The 18,703-nt window shown below is 39.0% G+C and overlaps 1 protein-coding gene across 7 annotated transcripts in view; it reads right to left on the bottom strand.

Moving 5' to 3' along the window:
* Positions 1–244: 244 nt before the first annotated feature.
* The window catches only part of ubr4 (ubiquitin protein ligase E3 component n-recognin 4), a 46,365-nt gene continuing 27,906 nt past the window's right edge, over positions 245–18,703 (bottom strand). For 5 of the 7 annotated variants that reach the window (XM_066673246.1, XM_066673244.1, XM_066673245.1 and 2 more), the window contains 45 exons: positions 17,108–17,312; positions 16,836–16,961; positions 16,507–16,716; positions 15,619–15,768; positions 15,275–15,502; positions 15,085–15,163; positions 14,774–14,989; positions 14,487–14,655; positions 14,205–14,349; positions 14,013–14,098; positions 13,812–13,899; positions 13,521–13,714; positions 13,152–13,391; positions 12,927–13,065; positions 12,710–12,835; positions 12,208–12,336; positions 11,671–12,014; positions 11,482–11,572; positions 11,306–11,390; positions 11,040–11,167; positions 10,818–10,947; positions 10,550–10,707; positions 10,345–10,454; positions 9,997–10,138; positions 9,799–9,880; positions 9,510–9,683; positions 9,300–9,421; positions 8,967–9,164; positions 8,797–8,877; positions 8,593–8,680; positions 8,377–8,504; positions 8,139–8,246; positions 7,925–8,044; positions 7,532–7,722; positions 6,354–6,527; positions 6,165–6,264; positions 5,832–6,050; positions 5,554–5,667; positions 5,177–5,319; positions 4,953–5,078; positions 4,442–4,636; positions 4,064–4,288; positions 3,532–3,622; positions 2,113–2,275; positions 245–1,501 (listed from right to left, as the gene is read on the bottom strand). In XM_066673246.1, coding sequence (XP_066529343.1) covers positions 1,437–1,501; positions 2,113–2,275; positions 3,532–3,622; positions 4,064–4,288; positions 4,442–4,636; positions 4,953–5,078; positions 5,177–5,319; positions 5,554–5,667; positions 5,832–6,050; positions 6,165–6,264; positions 6,354–6,527; positions 7,532–7,722; positions 7,925–8,044; positions 8,139–8,246; positions 8,377–8,504; positions 8,593–8,680; positions 8,797–8,877; positions 8,967–9,164; positions 9,300–9,421; positions 9,510–9,683; positions 9,799–9,880; positions 9,997–10,138; positions 10,345–10,454; positions 10,550–10,707; positions 10,818–10,947; positions 11,040–11,167; positions 11,306–11,390; positions 11,482–11,572; positions 11,671–12,014; positions 12,208–12,336; positions 12,710–12,835; positions 12,927–13,065; positions 13,152–13,391; positions 13,521–13,714; positions 13,812–13,899; positions 14,013–14,098; positions 14,205–14,349; positions 14,487–14,655; positions 14,774–14,989; positions 15,085–15,163; positions 15,275–15,502; positions 15,619–15,768; positions 16,507–16,716; positions 16,836–16,961; positions 17,108–17,312 — 6,625 coding nt within the window. In that variant the 3' untranslated portion in view covers positions 245–1,436. The remainder of the gene's footprint in view (positions 1,502–2,112; positions 2,276–3,531; positions 3,623–4,063; positions 4,289–4,441; positions 4,637–4,952; positions 5,079–5,176; positions 5,320–5,553; positions 5,668–5,831; positions 6,051–6,164; positions 6,265–6,353; positions 6,528–7,531; positions 7,723–7,924; positions 8,045–8,138; positions 8,247–8,376; positions 8,505–8,592; positions 8,681–8,796; positions 8,878–8,966; positions 9,165–9,299; positions 9,422–9,509; positions 9,684–9,798; positions 9,881–9,996; positions 10,139–10,344; positions 10,455–10,549; positions 10,708–10,817; positions 10,948–11,039; positions 11,168–11,305; positions 11,391–11,481; positions 11,573–11,670; positions 12,015–12,207; positions 12,337–12,709; positions 12,836–12,926; positions 13,066–13,151; positions 13,392–13,520; positions 13,715–13,811; positions 13,900–14,012; positions 14,099–14,204; positions 14,350–14,486; positions 14,656–14,773; positions 14,990–15,084; positions 15,164–15,274; positions 15,503–15,618; positions 15,769–16,506; positions 16,717–16,835; positions 16,962–17,107; positions 17,313–18,703) is intronic. The other 2 variants (XM_066673249.1, XM_066673250.1) reach the window with 1 other exon arrangement.

Raw genomic sequence — 18,703 nt, 5'->3', positions numbered from 1 at the left:
TAGATATTTACATTTAAGGAGAAATTCACATTTACTTAATGAACTATAATGCTTGGCTTTTTTAGCCAGAGTCCTTGCATGCTTGAATTTAGCCCATATTACAATGGTCAAAAAAGTGTACACTGTCAAAATTGGTATTCCGAATCATAATTGCAGAGAGCACCGATTTTCTTCAGATACATTTCCCTTTCTTGTAAATCTTTATTCTTGTGTTATTCAGATGACAACAAGTCGTTTGTGGAATTCGTACAGCTTTATTAATTTGAGCTAATTCAAAAAGCGGACATTCAGCAACAGTTGAACATTGTAGCAGCGGGAATAGGCGAATAAACACTAACTGGGTTCTTTTATTATTATTTTTTTAAATCCACACCATGCATTCAGCTCTGAGTACAAGGTCACCTTTTTGCAGGTGTATATATTGTAAATATATATATTACGAATTTACTTATCACCAAGACAGCTCTTAGCAGTGCCTTGCTTACCAGAAACATAAAGGACTTTGGAAAAACGTCTTGTCTGTTAGGACATTTTGGTTTTTGTTAGGGAAAATATGTCACATGAAACTATAAAAGCTCAAAAAGAATCTAGTGTTGTAAACTTGAGATCATGAACAAAAACCAAACCAGAAAAACAAAGAAAAAAAAAGCTTCCAAATTAAAGATACAGGCCCTTTTATTTTTTTATCTTGACAGTTGAGTTTCATTGTAGAAGAAAGTAAAACCCCATTATAATTGCATTTCAGAATCCATGGGTTAAAGATCAGATATTGTCCCATTCAGTAGGTTTCATTTGCACAGGGAGAGAAACCTCACACAAGAATCTCTTTAAATTCACACAAGGCCTGGCCTTTCTTACAAATTACAATCAGATTGTTAAACACCACTGCAAAAATATCCAGAAACTAATGTTCATGACATTGAGAGATCAGTGCACACTTGGGACACTGCTGCACTCTGCCTTTCTGGAAGTTAACACAAAAAAGGGAAAAAAACAAAAAAGAAAAAAAAGGGGGAAATAAAAGCCATCAAGTTGTTTTGCGCAGTCATTCCATTCCCAGACATTTAAAGTTACTTCAATAGATCACCCGCCAACATGTTGGATCAAAACAGCATGGTATGTTTCAGTGTATTAGATGTTACAGAAACATTTGTAATAAATGTATTAACTTGTCAGACTACATATATAATTTTTCTGCTTTAGGAGTGTTATAGTTGAAGATGTTGTAGAAGATCAAACCCAAGTGAATATCAGGAGCAGAGGTGGTGAAGGACAGTGGGTGAGCTGAAAAATGTGGGGGCCCAGACCCCGATTGAAAGGTGTCCTTTTGGAGCTGCAAGCAGTAGTGTCCAGGTAGTGGACAGCCTCCATGTTTAAGGAACACCTGAACTGAGCAGGGTGGACATACGTCCAGTGAGGGGAATGGCTGAACACCCTCAGGGCACAGAGTTCAACAGGTCCTGCAGAAAACCATCTGGATCTGGGATGTCTGAGAGAAGTCCTGCAAAAAGACATACCAGAAAATTTGGAAACAGAATCCAGTCACTTCAAATTACAGTGCTTCTCTATAGCAGGCGTAGGAAGACAAATCCAATTAATTTTGGTCCAAATACCCGATTGGCAGAAGCTTCTATATCTTTGCTGATAATGAATACAGCCAAACATGTAAGCCAGAGTTTGCCAATTGTGCTAAAAACACTCTAGCAGTGTTTTTTTTTTGTAAACAATATCAATCTCAAACCAATATTATGTTTTTGAACGTGATGTAAAGGGGGCAAAGTGCATTCTCTTAACACCACTAAGAATGATAATGTACAACAAAAATCAGAGTATCAGAAGAACCAGCAGTCTTACATAAAACAATTCTTTACTGAAAAATCTGTACTGACTCGTCAAGTGCTAAACTTCCCAGTCTTTAATAAGTTGACGTCATCATTCGTTAAGTGTCTATGGCTGCAATCAGCTCTTTGCAAACCCCCCCAGGAGCTATAATTTATTCCTACGCAATGAACAGAGAAGGCTGCAGGCAAATGTACAAGATCTGTAATCTAAAAATTGCCCTGTAATTTCTCAGTGCAGCCTGTAATGTGGGTGAAAATTGTTTCCACTCACCTACAACATCCAGGAACTCTGAGAAAGATTCAGCAGGCATCAGCTCATCCTGGAAAGCCCTCAGCACTCTTTCTGAAGCCTCATAGATGGGCATGTCATTGTGCCGCACATACTCTGCCAGTGAGAAGGACCAGCCTCCCTCTGTGTTACTGGTGGGCACTTTCTGTAATAGCCAAATGCAATAAATCAATCATTACCTGAGTGGATCTATGATGGATAGACTAGAAATGTTTTTTTGGGAACATGAATCTGGGGTTTGTTCATACTCTTGACATTTTATTAATCAGACAAATGTACAAAGACAAGATTTTTAATGCTTTCACTGAACAGCTTGATTGCAATTTGTAAATATAAACAAATTTAGAACCTGACGCCTGCAACACACTCCAAAAAAGTTGGGACGGGGCAAAATAGGAGTGAAAAGTTTATTTTAAAAAAAACACATGTAAAATTGTTTTTACATATTAAGCTGTAAGCAGGTGAATAATCTGTCTTTAAGAAACAACTGGTTGTTGCTTATCAACGTATGTCAATCTTCAAGAGAGAATTGTTCAATAATTCAAATAAAATATTTTTCAGTGGAATAATGCTGGTCTTTCACCATCTACCATTCACAATATTGTAAAAAGATTCATGTTATGCAAGGCCAGAAACCATAGCTGAATTATCATAACATTAAATCCATCAGATGGCACTGAATAAGAAACCATCATTCTAATGTGAAAATCTGTTGTCACTTAGCACAGTCTCATAGCATGAAGAAATGCAACCAAAAACTGTATTATGCAAAGTGGAAGTAACTTATTAATTCTGTGAAAAAAAACTGGGAGGCTTCTTGTGGTGAAGTCATCCGAGATGGACCAAAAGCAGTGAAACTGTTCTGTGAACAGTTGAGTCCACATCTCAGCTTGTTTTGGGAAAAACAGATGTGTGATTCTACATACAAAAGATGATAATATTTATTACAAAAATAAAAGAAATAAAAATAAACATAAAAAATCCATGCTGCTGTCAAGATGACGACATTTCCATGGAACTGTGTTTCAGCAGGACAATGCTAGCTTTAAGCATCTAAAAGTCTTGCACAAAACAATTAGTATCTTCATTTATTTAAAAAGAACAGTTAAAAGAAAAGGTGACGCAATCCTGTGCTAAACAGCTGTTTTGAGTGTGTTGCAAGCACCAGTTTCTAAATTAAGTTCATAGTTCCAAACAGATTTAAGTTTATGACTGAAATAACTGAAAATCTTTATCTGTAAAGGTTATAAAGGTTCCTGTGAATAAAAAAAATTTTTTTTTAAATGGTGTTAAAAATAAAATGATTTTTCCTTATAAAAGTCAATATAATTATAGAAGATAAAATTTGATTATGTTTCTGTATTTAGTTAAAAATGTTAAGAGAAAAAAATTTGCTTTTACCCTGAACATGTCATAGATGAGGTCCACCAGACCCCAGAAAAGAAGCGGAGAACGATAAACCATATACTCCTTCACTGCTTTGTCTGTGAGTCTGAAATATCAAACATAAAAAGATTTAATTTCACTAGTCAGTACATCACTACACACTTTAGTTCATGTAGCACAGACATCACTAATTCTGCTAAACTAATTAAGTCTAAGTCTGATTCACTCCACAGCAACTAACCAAATCCTGGCAATCTCATCTTACAAGACAACTTGCACAAGCAATTATTCTATCATCAAGTGCTACTCCCTCTGGATAAGAGCGTCTGCTAAATGCTGTAAATGCTAATGCATTGTGACAAATGTAGGCCTTAACACTGCCTAATTCAATCAATTGCTTGTGCCAATATAAACATTGTTGTGAAGAGTTTCTAAAACTCTAACTTTGGTATTTATCCTGGACATATTTAAATTTGGAATAAACAACAATCAAAATACATGGCAAAAAGCTATATTTTTTTAGCTTAAAGGCATGCTAGTCTCTTACTTGTTGGCGCCCCCTGGAGAGACCTTTCGTGCATGTGCTGTCACCAGGAGCCTGCGTAAGATTTCAATACGTGTGGCTCTCCAGCGTTCAGGAGGGATGATGTGCATGGCCAGCACAGTGTAGTAGTGTGGCCCGTCCACCTCATATGAGCTCTCCACCCATTTATCACATGGCTGCTCCAGGAAGCTCTGCAGGTTCTTCTCTTCCCGAGAAGTGGCCCTGGTGCTGAAAACACGGTTGGGGATTTAGTGTAAGAAATGAGACATGCATAAAATTTTAACAAAAATGCTTCAGTTGAGACGATCAGAAAGCAGAAAAGGGAATAAATAAATCCGTTTCTAAATAAACTGTTAGGGGTGTTAGGGTAAATAAACTCACGTGTTAAGGACATATAGGACAGTGTGAATGATATAGGGAATGAGGTGGATGTTGCTCTCGCGACCTCCTCCTCCTGTGTCCACACTAAATGACTGCTCCATGGCAAAGCGCAGGAATAGCAGCTTGGTGTCATGAATGTTGAGCTGGTACGTGGGTTCCCTCTGCCCTGTGCACTCTTGCAGATATGTATTGTGCCTGCCGACCAGTAGAAAGATGTGTATTCAGAATAGGACTAAACAATATATCGGTTTTATACTTAATCAAAAGTGCTGTCTGGTTCTATTAATACAGTAAACAGACTACATTTAGCACTCCAGACCTAGAGCGTAATCTATAAAATAAGTGGTCTTCAAATGGCAATTGCAAGACTGGTCCAAAAATTCACAATTATTCTTAGACCAGAACTGCATGCAACCATGACATGGGCATGACAATAAAATGAATTTAAAATTAGTGCTTCTGTGAGAAAATAAAGTATCTCTCTATTCATAAGGACATGTTCACTGTCTACCTTGCCAGGCAAGTGGCAAAGGCTGATTCAGGTACGTGTGGCCCCCACACAGGTAAGAGCCCATTGCACTTGGTGTTGGCGTTCTGTAGAGCGGCACTTTCCCACTCTTCACGCCCTCGAGCAAGCCTGACACAAATGATAAAAAAAAAACGTCAATTCATGTAAATAGTGAAAGAAAAATATTAACATAGTATATTAAAAGAGATGCATTAGAGCATTTGTACCTGACAGCAGCAAGGTGACAGTCATAGTGAACTATGTTAAAGTGCGAGACAGTGCTGTAGCCCTGCTGCTTGCGGGGTTTGTTCTCAAACTCCTCTAGAGCCACTCGCTTCGTAAACGTGTAGATACCCAGGACCTTAGTTGGCTATAGGGAGAGGGGGGAAGAAACAGTCCTAGATAAAACATGTGATCACATTCATGAAGCTTCTCAGAGGAGGCCTAATGTAGATGCCACTTGTTTTCCAACCTTATTTGTAGAAGCTACGAGATTGGCACTACTCACAAATGTTTAATTAATAAAGCTCTTGCTATTTTGGTTGATTAACTCAGTCATACATAATTGATGACAGAATTACACTTAAAATTTCTGTTCACATACCTGAAATTTGTAGCCTTCTCTGCAGATACAGCAGGTTAGACCTGGCTCCTCTATGAGCTCCTCCATTTGCTTCAATAAGGAGGTCTTGGTCACAACCTGGCCCTTCTCATTGGTCTGAAACAAAAAAAAAAATGTTTTCCTCAAATGTGAAATACCCTAATAATAATAATACTAATAACCACAATCAGGAATCATGAATTTTCATTTATATCAGAATAAGGAAACAGTACTGCGTTCATCAACTGCATTGTAAATGGTGAAGCATACAAGAGACTCACGGTCATGCCAAGTGTGCCTAAAGCTTTCTGCCTCATTGCCATGGCCATACGCTTCTTCTCTGCCCGTGTCTCCCTTCGAGCCGCATCGATCTTCAGATTAACCTCTGCATGCTCCCGTAATGCTTCTAGAAGGTTCTCAGCTAGAGTGCCTATGCCCTCATCACTGGACACTTGCTCCAGCTTGTGCAAATTGCTAATGGAATCTGTTCCAATAAGCATCTAAAGGGAAAAAAAGGATAAGATCTCACACCATCAAAAGTCAAATCATCGTGAAACAGCATGATGTATGATAAAGCCTTTATAAGTGACAATAAAAAGGTTGTTTAGTTGTACCTGTGTAGGAGGATGCTGAGTGGCCAAACCACGCAGCAGCCTAAGGATAAAGGGAAGGGCTGGTCGAGCTAGGAACTTCTTCCAAACATCTGCATCGAGACTGCAATACACACAAGCAATGCAAATAAAGGATATAAAGCACTATTACGCATATAATATGCTATGCCAAGTCGTTAAAACATTACATACTTTTTAGCACTGGGGATATGTTTTTTCATGTAGTCTAGAGCACTCTGAGTGATGCCCTTCTGTAGAATTAAGTCTTTGAGTTGATGACCATTGCTGTTGTTCTTAATCCCTGCTGCAATTTTACAGAAGCAGTCCAGGAAGACCTTGTCATCTGCATTATGTTCTTCATCATACCTAACAAAACAAAGACAGTTAAGACCTTTTTGAGCAGATACCTGGAAACCTTTCCTGAGCAAATATTTTACCCCTTTATCATCCTATAATGCATGTCTCTGGGTGTGGCGAGGATTCATAATCACACTTGATCGACTATTACTACAAAAATTAATGTAATAGCATGAGCAGGGAGAAATTAATTAATCAAGCAGACAATCAGTCACTTAATGGAAACTGACACATTATTTATGAGACGTGGTATTTGATGGGTTTTTTCCATGCATGATAACTTGCGTTTCCTTGAAGATACAGATAATTACTACGTACAAGTCTCTGTGGTTATTGTTTGTGCTGCTGTTTGAATAGATTCACAAAGAAAAAAAAACAAGTAAAAATGGGTCATGGATGTGAAAACTTGGTCAACGCATTCTCTTCACACTGCACATATTTGTGGCTACGTTCCAACTTAAATGGTTCAGAAACTGCGCTAGCGGTAGTGCACGCCAGTGTTGCGTCATTTAAGGTGGAATAGAAAATTAGAATTCTCTGTACTCTGTATTGGCAGATACTTGAACATGAAATATCGGTATCGGAGGGGAAAAAGTGGTATTGGTGCATCCCTAGTGATGAGGATATTGCTCCATTCCTGCTTCATAAGTAGGTAATATTGACAAATTTTTGCTCTTTCAGATTACTTAAGGTTTGGGAGATAGCTAACTGCATTACTAAAAGTGCTAAGAAACTAAACAACTTGAGTTACAAATAAGCTTCTGTGGTAATTCAAACAGTGAATAAACACTCACAAGCTAAACTTTAGCCACAAACAAACAGTTGTTTTCCCCCTGAAACATACTGCTCCACCTTAAATGACGCTGAGCTTCTAAACGTAAACAAACCAGAGAGAACCGTGTTTCCCCATATTCATAGACATCCCCTTTAATACATGTACTGGGTGTTTCCAAAGGTTACCTACTTAGGTTTTGTGGAAAGGTTAAAGAATATGAAACAAATGAAAGCTGTACTTGTCAAAATTGCAGCAGGGTTTGAACCGCTCCACCAGGATGTGCATTTTCTCAAGTTCTCCAAAAGACAGGTAAGGGATAATGCGCAGCAGACCCTGCAGAACACTGGGATTGGAACGCACGAAAGTAGTGTTGATCTGATCAAGCAACATCACCAACTGATCTTTATCTCCCGTCAACAGCAAATTACCCTGCATAAGGAGCAAAAGTACATTTTTAATAGTGAGCACTTCATAGATTATGTGCAACATCTGGAACAAATATATATTCATGGGAGCTAATGGAAACTTGAATTTTATATATATTTGAAATCAAGATCTGTGAAAACACCACAACCCTGAAGCTGTTACAGATAATGAATGAATGAATGAATTTGTGAAAAATATGAATCACCTTATCCTCAGACACAGTTTCTGCATTGGCCTCATCCAAGATTATCTCCATAATGCTGAGGACCTGCTCTGCGATAGAAGCCCCTCCACTGTCCTTACTCTCCTGCTCAGCTACCAGTGCCTGACAAGTACATGCACTCACATTTAAAAACTTGGCTTAATATGTTTTTTGGGTAATCTCAACTTCTCTTGAAAACATAATATACATTATTTACCAAATTCAAAGTTCCCAGCATAACATTGAGGGTGTTCATCTCAGGTTTGACAAGCTGTTGTCTGTTGATCTTCACTTTAACACAATAACTGAACAATTTCAGAAGAACCTAAACAGGGAAAACAAAGAAAATTGTAGCTTCTTAAAAAGAATATTGAGATATACAGTTTCTCTGTTTGAAGCATTTTGTCTCCACCGTCAATTTCAAAGAAAATTCAAAGAAAAATGCTTATACATACTGTGAGAAGGTGTCTGCCCTGTTTAAAATCCTTGATTCCAGACAGTCTATTAAGCATGCACTCCAATCCTCCACACTGAGCCATGACTCCAGCCATTTTATACACCTCTTCATCGTCCTCCTCCTCATCTGTACATGAAAGAAAAATAGTTTGTTCCAACCGAAAAGTCAATAGTGCCACCTTTGAACATCTTTAGTTTTAATGAAGATTACATACCAGTGGTAGAATCCAAAGACTCAATAAACTCCTCTGTGGCATCACCTAGAAGTCCTCTCATGCGATAAATGATTCTCATTGGCTCACCCTTAAAAGAAAAAAAAAAAAAACAACAACAAAGTGTCACATTGTGTAAAAGATGTACTTTCAAACAACGTAACGAATTTAGAACTATGTAATACAGACTTTTTTCTGTAAACCTACCTCATTTGTAGGGCACCAGACTTTCTTGTAGACCTCTGCCACAGAGAGATCCAAGCTAATGATCTTGTTGTTCACAAGAAGCTAACCAGGAAAACCATACAAAATATCAGAAAAACCCCAACACCACAAAAATCTAACAGTAAACAAAGTGTACTGTGTAAATGGCCTACCTCCATGCCACTGTCGTCCTCCAGCAGTGCAACCAGGTCACAGTCTTGGCAGATCTTGTTCTTGATGTCTCTCATGAGCGGGCCTATGCCAGGTTCATTACTGCTGTAAGGGTTCCCTGGCATGCGGCCCTGCAGAAAGTCCTCCTGCTGTGGGTCCTTCTCTAGCGTCACAAAGAACTCAGTCACCTCATTCTCCTCCTGAGAAAGACCGTGTTAAAAAAGTGACTTAGAAAGACAATTTAACAGCTGAGGTATTTGTAAAAAGCCAATGTTTATAAATCTGCATGCTTTTCCGATGGAAAATAAGCTCAGCATTCAAGAGAGGGCACTAACAGGGTAGATGATGCTGCAAAGTCTCTCAAAAATAAAGACAGGTGTTCTGTAATCATCCAAGCTGTAACGCTTCGCTGTCTCAATGCACACTGCCATAAACGCTTTTGTCTCGGACTCTGTCCCTGTAAACAATAATAAGAGGTAAGCACTCCTGTGTAAAATGTCACAATAACAGAAAATCAGAAACTAAGCTGAATATTAAGCAGGTACCTGTGGTCATATCTTCCAGCATCTCCAGCAGCATATCCTGAGTCTCGTCAATCAGTTTTGTTCTCTGAACCACCAGCTTCCTCAGGCACAGGTACCCATTCAGCACTGTGCCTACTAACCGACTTTTAAAGTGCCGTTTTATAGACTCCACCTCCACAAAGGAGGACAGAAGACCTAGTGAAACATTGAAAATCACATAATTCAATCCTAACATACAATTTGCACCAAGTAGAAACACAAGTGGAAAGAACAACATAAAATATAAAAAACAAAAAAAAAATTTTTTTACCAGTGAGACTCTTGAGAGCATATCCTTGCTGCAGATCTGTACTCAGTGTTGCTTCTTCCAGGGCTAAGAGATGAGCAATTTCCTGATGAAGAAAATAAAAAATATATATTCTAGACATTGATAAATCAGATTAAATAATGTCAGTATGTCGACTGCTAAGAGAAAAATAAATAAATAAATAAATAAAATAAAATATACCTTAGTGATAAGATTGCCAATATAGGGTAAAACACCACGGGCAGCCAGGTACACCTTCCAGTGGGCAGGTTTTATGAGCTTCTGGTACAGAGCTAGATACTCAGCAGCACACTCTCCAGCAATACTCAGCTCGTCCAAGTAACTAAATTACAAAGAAGGCATAATAAATTTGGGGGGGGGGGGGGGGGGGGGGTGAAAAGAAAAAAAAATTACAAAGCAAAACAAAATACTGAACATTGAGTCTACATAGTCCATCAAACAGTCTAGTGGGATTGAAAGGTTAATCAAGTTTCTAAATAACACATGCTTTCTCCCTGAGTAACATCAGTCTCTCACAGTGTTGTATACCTTGTAAGAAGGTCCAGGACCTGCTGCTTGCGGCTAGGGATGGTAGTCAGAGCCTCTACAATTGTGCAGGCTGCCTGTCTTGCTGCCTGAGTGGCTGGAGTAAAGAGCACCTGTAAAAAAGTACATTATATCAGCATCCTCCCCTGAATGGTTGAATTTGAATCAGATGCTTTACAAGGCCAAACAAAATTCAGTGAGCTTTTACCTGTCTCAGCCAGTTGTTGTGGCCCAGTTTAAGCAAGCGAGGGAAAAGACCCTCTGATCTTGATCTCATAAACTGCTTCCACTTCCAAACATACTTCTCCATCAAGTACTGTTTCCTAATCTCAGCCTTATTCATAGGTTTAGAGACAGGCTCCTGACCTGAAAGGAATGATACCAAAACATTTTTTATTATTATTTAGTGTTTTTTAACAAATTAAAGGGCATGGAAGAAGCTAAAGATAAAATATTGACAAATGTTCCTTTCTTACATCTAGCAGGAAGGCACTTTTTCCAGGCCTCATATGATGCCTTGGGGTCCTTTTTGAGCCAGAGCTGAGCCTGGGCATGGATCTCATTGCTATATGGCTTGACTGTGGTCAGGGATTCAACAGCAGCATCCTAATGGTGTAGAAATACAATAATACATTTCCAGAATGTACATATCATAGCTATATTGAGCATATATATTTTAAGAGTTTGTTTCCCTGTACCTTGTTCTTCTTACTGGTGGGCACAGGAGGTTTGATGAGTTTCTGTAAGATTCTCAGGCACATCAAAGTAATGTTCTCCACCACAACCGGAGTCTTTATATTGACTGCCATTAGGAACAGACTGAGAGCTGAGGACAACATAAAGGACTGTTTTAGTGCTTAATCAATACATGTATATCAGTGATGGACTAACCAATGTCTATTCTGAAATACGTTAAGTGTATTAAGATGTTGTTTTAACAAGCTGAAAAAAAATAACAGCTCACCACAGCGTAGCCTCAGCTCCCAGCAACCTCCCTCCTTTGCAATGGAGTCAGTGAGGAGCAGCATTTCATACTGTAGACTACTGACCTAAAGAGCATGACATCACACTTATCACTTGCTGAAAATAAAACAGTAGAGAAACAATCTTCTTTTTCACATAAACATTGATAGGGTGTACCAGGTCAGGGTTTGCCCAATGTCCCTTCAGGGCTGCTGACACCTTGGCAATGATGAGGTCATTCATCTGCTGAGTTGCCTCAGGGTGATCTCTGCGAAAATAGATCAAAATCAATTTTTACATTAGTACAAATTCATGACAAAGTTTTAAAAACGTCTGTCAAAGATATGCGTGTACACAAGGCCATACCTTGTTAATAAACATATGAGCTGACGGACCTCTTCCCTCATGGCTCCAGTGCCACGACGGAGGTTGTACTCAAACAGCTCTCGAATGAGTCCCTGAAGTACCAAGATCTGCCTGATAGCGGTGTTGGTGGCCAATGCACGAAGCAGAGTGATGCAATGGCCTGTAACTGCAGATGCACAGCCGTAGCATTTTGTGGAGGAAGTGTGTCCACAGCCAAGCACAGACAGGGCCCGGTACTGACTGGCAGTGAAGGTAGGCTGGGTGCTAGTGCGGGAGGACTTTGTGGCTGCCTCCCGCTGCTGTAAGTCATACTCCAGGAGCTCTTTACGTGAAGCAAGTACTTTCTGCATCACAGGAGGGGTAACAAAATTATTTAAAACACTTCAAACCCCAATACAACTCCAGAGCATATTATCCACATAATAAACACAAATATAAAAAGGCAAAGAACAAGGACATCAAATATTGCCTTGCAAATTGCCATTTTGTGACTGGGTTTGTCAAAGTGTAAGAAGAGCATGAAGGACTTGCTCTTACTTGTATGATCTTGGAGAGCTCATCAAAAGAGGTTTTGCAGTCTCCACTGTATTCCTGAGCTAGCTGCTGGATGTACCTGTTGACGCTAGCAGTGGAGGTGCCTAGGCCTGCTCCTGCACCTGTGTCATCCTAACAAAGTACCCATTATTAACACAAGCACATTAAGATAAGATGAATCTCCTTAAGCTCTGAATGAAAATTCACTTTACACATAAGGGATGCAAAAGTATATTTTTTTGACAATCCGCCATCAACAGTTGATGATTATTCATTAAGCATTATGTATAAAACTAAGGATGAGACCCATCAGAACATATGTTATATAAACCATAGTCATAATACACATCCTGTTCTGAAATACAATGGGCTTATCCATGTTTTAAAATTATGATACACATCCCTTATCAACTATGTTTTTATTATTATTAAATGCATAGAGATTAAAAATTGTTCCTTGCACAGAAACTTTGTTAAAAATTGGTGTCCTGGTTTAGTGACTGACCTGTGGTTTCTCTGGTGCTGCCTCATTCACTTTGGACAGCAAGCTCTCAAGCTGAGGCCGATGGCCCATGAGTTGGTGATACACACGATCAGCTTTGTCCAGAAGTGTGTTAATATTGGTCACAGCCTAAGCAGAATAAAAATTTGACCTTCCTTTAATCTTCAGTTCAGGTAGATTAAAATTAATAATATGAATAAACTAAAACAGTGATACTTACCTTTTTCCTGTCCTCTTCGTTTTCTATAGGATCCACAGCACAACAGGGCTTGGCATAGAGCATGAAGTCAAAGCGAGCATATTTACAGAAGCCACAGGCATTACACAAGAAGGGGTCCTTCTCGTCATAATTAATGGACCTAAAAAACATTATGATTAGTCAACAAATTAATTAATGTAAAGGGGTAAATCAGCTAACATGCTTGCAGAAAGTCAATCTCTCTACCTGCATTTGTGACACTGGTAAACATTCTCTCCACAGTTGCCACACACTCCTGGGTTTGCAGGCACTGAGGCGCTACACCGAGGGCACTGAAGCGTCTCTGTAGATGCCTGGTAGTTCTCATAAAAGTCTGAAAACTCAATCATCAAGTTGGAAGCCACAATAGGAAGAGGGAGGTCAATTTTCACTTCGGTCTGTCCAGGTGTTAACTGTACCCTCTTAGCTTTATGCCAGCGAGCAGGTCTAGAGTTGTCAGAAAAGAGGGCAAAGAGAGAAAAAACAATATCTTATATCATGTATTGTACACTGATTCAAATGCCACTTGTATATTTCCGTATTCTCAATATACGTCAGCTGAAAGAACAAACTTACTTATTCTTTAGCTCCACAATAGCTTGTACAGTCCTGTTGTTGTAGTAAAGATTAATGGTGCGCACCATCTTGGTTCTCTTGAGATCTCCAATCTTCACAGTAACTTTACTAATGGTGTGGCTGCCGATCAACTTTACCACTTGCTGTGTTGTAGTATAGCGAGTATCCACTTTGATAGAGGACAGTTTGATGTTCTGACCAAACAAAGCAAAAATGAACAATGAATCAACATTTTACATTGACAGACATAATGAAATACTTCAAAATCCATTAAAAATATTCTGTACTCACAGAAAAGGGCACTTCTGGATTGTTGCACACTAAACAGGGATCACTTTCAAGGTAAAAGCCATCAAATTCAACTAGTCCAGAAAGGGTGCTTTTAAAGAGAGGGGGAGATATTCAATTGCTGCCCACATCTTTTGTGATAAAATTAATACCAGTTAATATTGACTTTTAACATTGCACTTTAATGAATCTCTGTCTGCTTACTTGTATATGTTGGAGTTGGGATGATTGGTGAGTATGTGGTTCTGTGCCCTCAAAATTTCAACAGCTTTCTGAGAATATTCCTTCAGCTGCAAATATAACATTATATCAATACAATGCTAAAATATAGAGATATTTCAGTTTATAATTGTGTGAACCTCTGTAAATTTATTTAAGTGTTATTAATCAACTCACCTTCTTTTCTGTCTGAGGAGTCTTTAGGGAAAAATAGCCAAGCAGGTCCACAAACTGGGCAGCTTTACGGCCGTAAGCAGGGAGCTCAGGCCAGATTGCCCAGGTCAGGTCCAGCAGCATTTCCTGCTGGGATTTGTTAGAGTTCCTGCAAAAATGTATACCCAATGATAATTACATTTCAAATTTAGAACGGATGTCATTTCTTATTAAATGGCAAACCCCATCATTTCTAAAGAAGTGGAGAACATGGGCGTGTTTATTCTAGAGACATCTTGTGTGTACCTGTAAATGTGCAAGGCCAAACAGTGAGCTTGCCAGCGCACAGAGGACAAATTGGACTCCAGCAAGAAACAGCGCAGGAACTGAATCAATGTCTCTTTGTCTGCAAACTTGTTGAGCTGACTGACAAGAGCTGTACACAGCTGATCCTCTTGGCTACCTGATCCATCACCTGTACAGGGTAAAACAAGACACACAGTATTACTACTAAGAACAGCAACAGTCATGAATGTGAAAACCAAATTATATACAAAACATTTCCATTTGGTTGAAGGGGAATGAATTATTGCCTTCTTTGTCTTTCTCTTTGTCCTCCTTTTTGCTTTTCTTGCTGGAGGACTTGCTCTGCGAGGACTGGGAGGCTCCAGTGCCTGAAGAAGATCCTCCAGAAGAGGAGGCAGCCAGGACTTTACTGCCACACAGAGCACAGGAGAGCAACTGCAGCAGCACTGGAGACACACCCTCATCCACCAGAAAACTCACCTGCAGCAGAAAGTACAGCACCGCTGTAGAGAGATAGACATAAGAGACATCAGTATTACAAAAGCTATCACCCAAAAATAAATAAATAAAATGAAAATGTATAATAAACAGTACTTACAATCATCTTTCATACAGAACTTCTGCCAGTTGATAGTTCTCTGTGTGGCAATTTCAGCACATGCTTTTAGGTGCTCCATCTGAAATATCAAAAAACAATAATGACTCAGTGACAACAAGCAGGCACTGCCCAAGCAATGTACGCAAAACACATACACAGAGATAAAAATCCCAAGGCTTCTATTACTCACCAGGCTGATGAGTGTGTCATATTGCAGTGCAGAGCCAGAGGTAGCTGTGACAATGCCTGCCCTGAGAAAGATGCCCTGCTCTTCCAGGAGCTTCTTGATGCTGCGAACATGTGAGTCAAGTGTGTGAAGGTCTCGTAGCTGACGATATTTCTCTTTTGAGCCACAGATGAAGAGCAGCAGCTTCCTAACTTGTCTCCTCACAAACGGAGTCTGCTGGATCATCAGGTACTACAGATGCATGAGACAATGAATATTTGACTTGAATATTTGATATTGTTACATATGAAAGGTAAAACTGTAGTTATCCATTTCAAGATGCTACAAAACTGTCATTAGTGCATTACCTCAGAGAGGAAGTAGAACCAAGAGTGGTCAAAAATGGGTGGAGGAATGCGTGGATTTGTGTCAGCAATCTTCTTGATCTGATAGGGAAGCCGAAGAACCATTTCAGTGAGGAGCTGTGAGTATGCCTCAAACACATCAGCAGCATGGCCCTGCAAAAGAAATACAACAGAGTTAATAAAGAACAGTTTACTCTTAAATATTTGTTTTAAATTTCTAATTTGAATATAAAATACTGGTCTTAACACCAGGTGCAATTGGTCTTTATTTCTCTCCCCAAATATGTATTCTTTTCACTACGTATTCCTTTAATCATCTCCTGTAACCACTATATCAGGGTCAGAGTAGGTTTGGAGTCTACCGAGATTCATATAACTCAAGGCAGGAACATATCATTGACAGGGCACAAGTCCATCTCAATAAATAACACACTCACCCAAGCACTCACACAGACACCTTTGGACAATTTGGAATAGCCAGTTGATCTACCAACATGTGTTTTTAGTTTGTACCAAAACATGTACAATGTTGTGCAATTATCTCCCTGCCAAAATGTGTGTGCACGCATTCATGGCTGTGAGAGTATGTGGCAGTAAAAGTACAGGTAACTCAATTAAAGTTATCAAAATCCTAAACCCTAAAGTTAACTCTAAAGATCTGTGAAAGTAAAAAAGCTAAAAAACAGCTTCTTTGTCTCGAGAGTGTGCAGGTTGCCATGGTAAAAAATGATGTTTGGTTCACCACTGACTATTAAGACCACGCTCATACTGTTCAGAGAGATCAGAAGGTGGGTTTTCAGTACTACAAAAATTAATTCAATATTTGAAAATATGTTCCCAGGGGCTATCTTAATATAAAAAATATCTTAATATTGAAACAGCTCATCTTACCTTGACATACTGTCGAAGGAAGAAGGGGCTCATGTCAGGGGGAGATGATGAGGTATGGGGTTTGAGGAGCTGACTGGCAGCCACTGGTTCTTCCTCACCCTGCTGAGTCTTCCAGAATTCCAGCAGAGACTTGAGCACATGCAGGCAGTAGTCTATCGCTCCCAGACTTAAAAGAGCAGTAGCCGTGGCGTTGGAGATAAGAGAAGACGACTGCAAAAAAATGCAAATCAAAGCAGCTTAAGCCAAGGAAACTTAAAGACATATAAAATTTTACTACATATAAAGTGTGCTCATGAAATATTTAATTGGAAAAGATACAATATTCTCACATGATATGGTACCTCTGAAGAAGATTTTGAGCCTGACTTTGTGCGTGACATGAAGACACTGAGCAGCCTCATGATCACCAAATGCACCTCATTTACTGGGCTGCGTTCATTCTTCTTTGAGACATCCTGAATGAAAAAATGAAAGGATTTTTACACTTAAAACATAATGCTAAAGAAATATATCTAAAAAGACACTATGCTTTTTGTTTTTTACTGTGATAATATGTTTTGATTATTCCTTGAAACCTAGACTAATATTTCTGTTTTCTGACCTTTTTGTGCATGCCAAGTTCAGCGATGAGCTGAGCCAGAAGGTCGTCCAGGGCTCCCTTGTCTTTCTCATCCTCTCCATCCAGGTCAGTGGTCAACATGAGGATCACTTGCATGTATGGGATGGCACGCACCCCACCCACACTGTGCAGTTGAGACAGGTGCTGCAAGAGCCGCTCTAGCAGCATCAGACGGACCATGTGCAGCCTGAAGACGAGGGGCACAAGTAAGGTTATACTTAAAGTAAGATTTACAGTTTCGGCTACCCTATTTTAGTTAGTATCAAGGCTTTCTTCATACATTAATATATAAAGGGTGTTTCATAAAGTACACTGTAAAAAGTGGGACTGGGGTCAATTAATATTTAGTTAAAAACTAATAGTAACTTGCACTTAATAAAAAGACTTCATGTAGTTTGAAATCAAATTGAGCTAAATTCAACAAATTTGAACAAAGTATTAATTGCAATTTACACAATTCTGGCGGAATTTTGAAACAGTTTTTAATTCACTGGTTGAATTACCAGAGACACTCATTTGTAACTCGAGATGTTTAGTTTGTAGCACTGTTGTTAATGCAGTTAGCCGTCTCCGGAGTTTGGAGGCATTTCCACCTTAAGAGATCCGAAACCGCAAAACCATGGATCAGGAATAGAGTAAACCTCATTTCTGTTCGTTGTTTTCAACGTTTGGAGTTCTTTTCGCTGTCTAAAACAACACCAGATGCCTCTGCTATGAGCAGGGAGAGAGAGACCTAGCACGTAAATGAGGCGGTTTATTTACAAACACTGGTGCTTCGTAAAGACCGGTTTCGAGCACAGACTGGAGAGTTAGCTGAGGGTGAGGAACAACGTTTGATTAAAAAACAAAGTGTTTTTGTGATTACAATCATGAATTACGGTTTTAAGAAGCTGATGTTGTGCTTTCTGTAGTTTGAATGTCGTTTCATGTGTCTGTTGACGGTATGATGAAACCATGACAGGACGGACGCTCAGTCTCTGTCAGAGTCGACTTTCAAACGGTCATTGCAGCACTAGCGCACTCTCACTTAATACATAGAGCTGCGTTTGAATACAGAGTTCAGCAAATTAGAGCACACCACGAAATCAGTGGCAATGATTCGTCTGTTTACTAAACATTTAACGTATTATGTTAGCATTCCATACTCAATATATCCGAATGCATGTTTTCATAATATTTTGTAGGAACACCTAGCTACATTTCTTTTTATTTTTAATCTCTTTGGTTTTCTGCTAAGTCTAAAAAGAAAAAAAAATCTATTTCCCAATCGCATTTTCTCTTTTCACACCATATACCCGATGGTTTCTGTTAAAGTAGACCATTCAGATCACTCTGAATTTTGACTGCTGATGTTATTTCTGTGTCAGAAACGGTGTTATATTCACTGTTTAATTGCACTAATTTGTGTTTCGGACATTTTGTAGTGTTCGTAAACAGGCTGTAGCCGATATGGCTCGCAGTTCACTTTTTTCCTGTGAATCTGAATCGTAAAACTAAATTCTTGAGGGCACTATTATAAATATATAATTAGTACTTTTTAAAAGCAAGAAAAATTCCAATTCCAATCGTTTCTATAAA

The sequence above is a fragment of the Hoplias malabaricus genome, chromosome 5 (genome assembly GCF_029633855.1).
Source record: "Hoplias malabaricus isolate fHopMal1 chromosome 5, fHopMal1.hap1, whole genome shotgun sequence".
Lineage (NCBI taxonomy): Eukaryota > Metazoa > Chordata > Actinopteri > Characiformes > Erythrinidae > Hoplias > Hoplias malabaricus.
The sequence above is the reverse complement of the archived record's forward strand: the minus strand, read 5'-3'. Positions and strand labels throughout refer to the sequence as shown.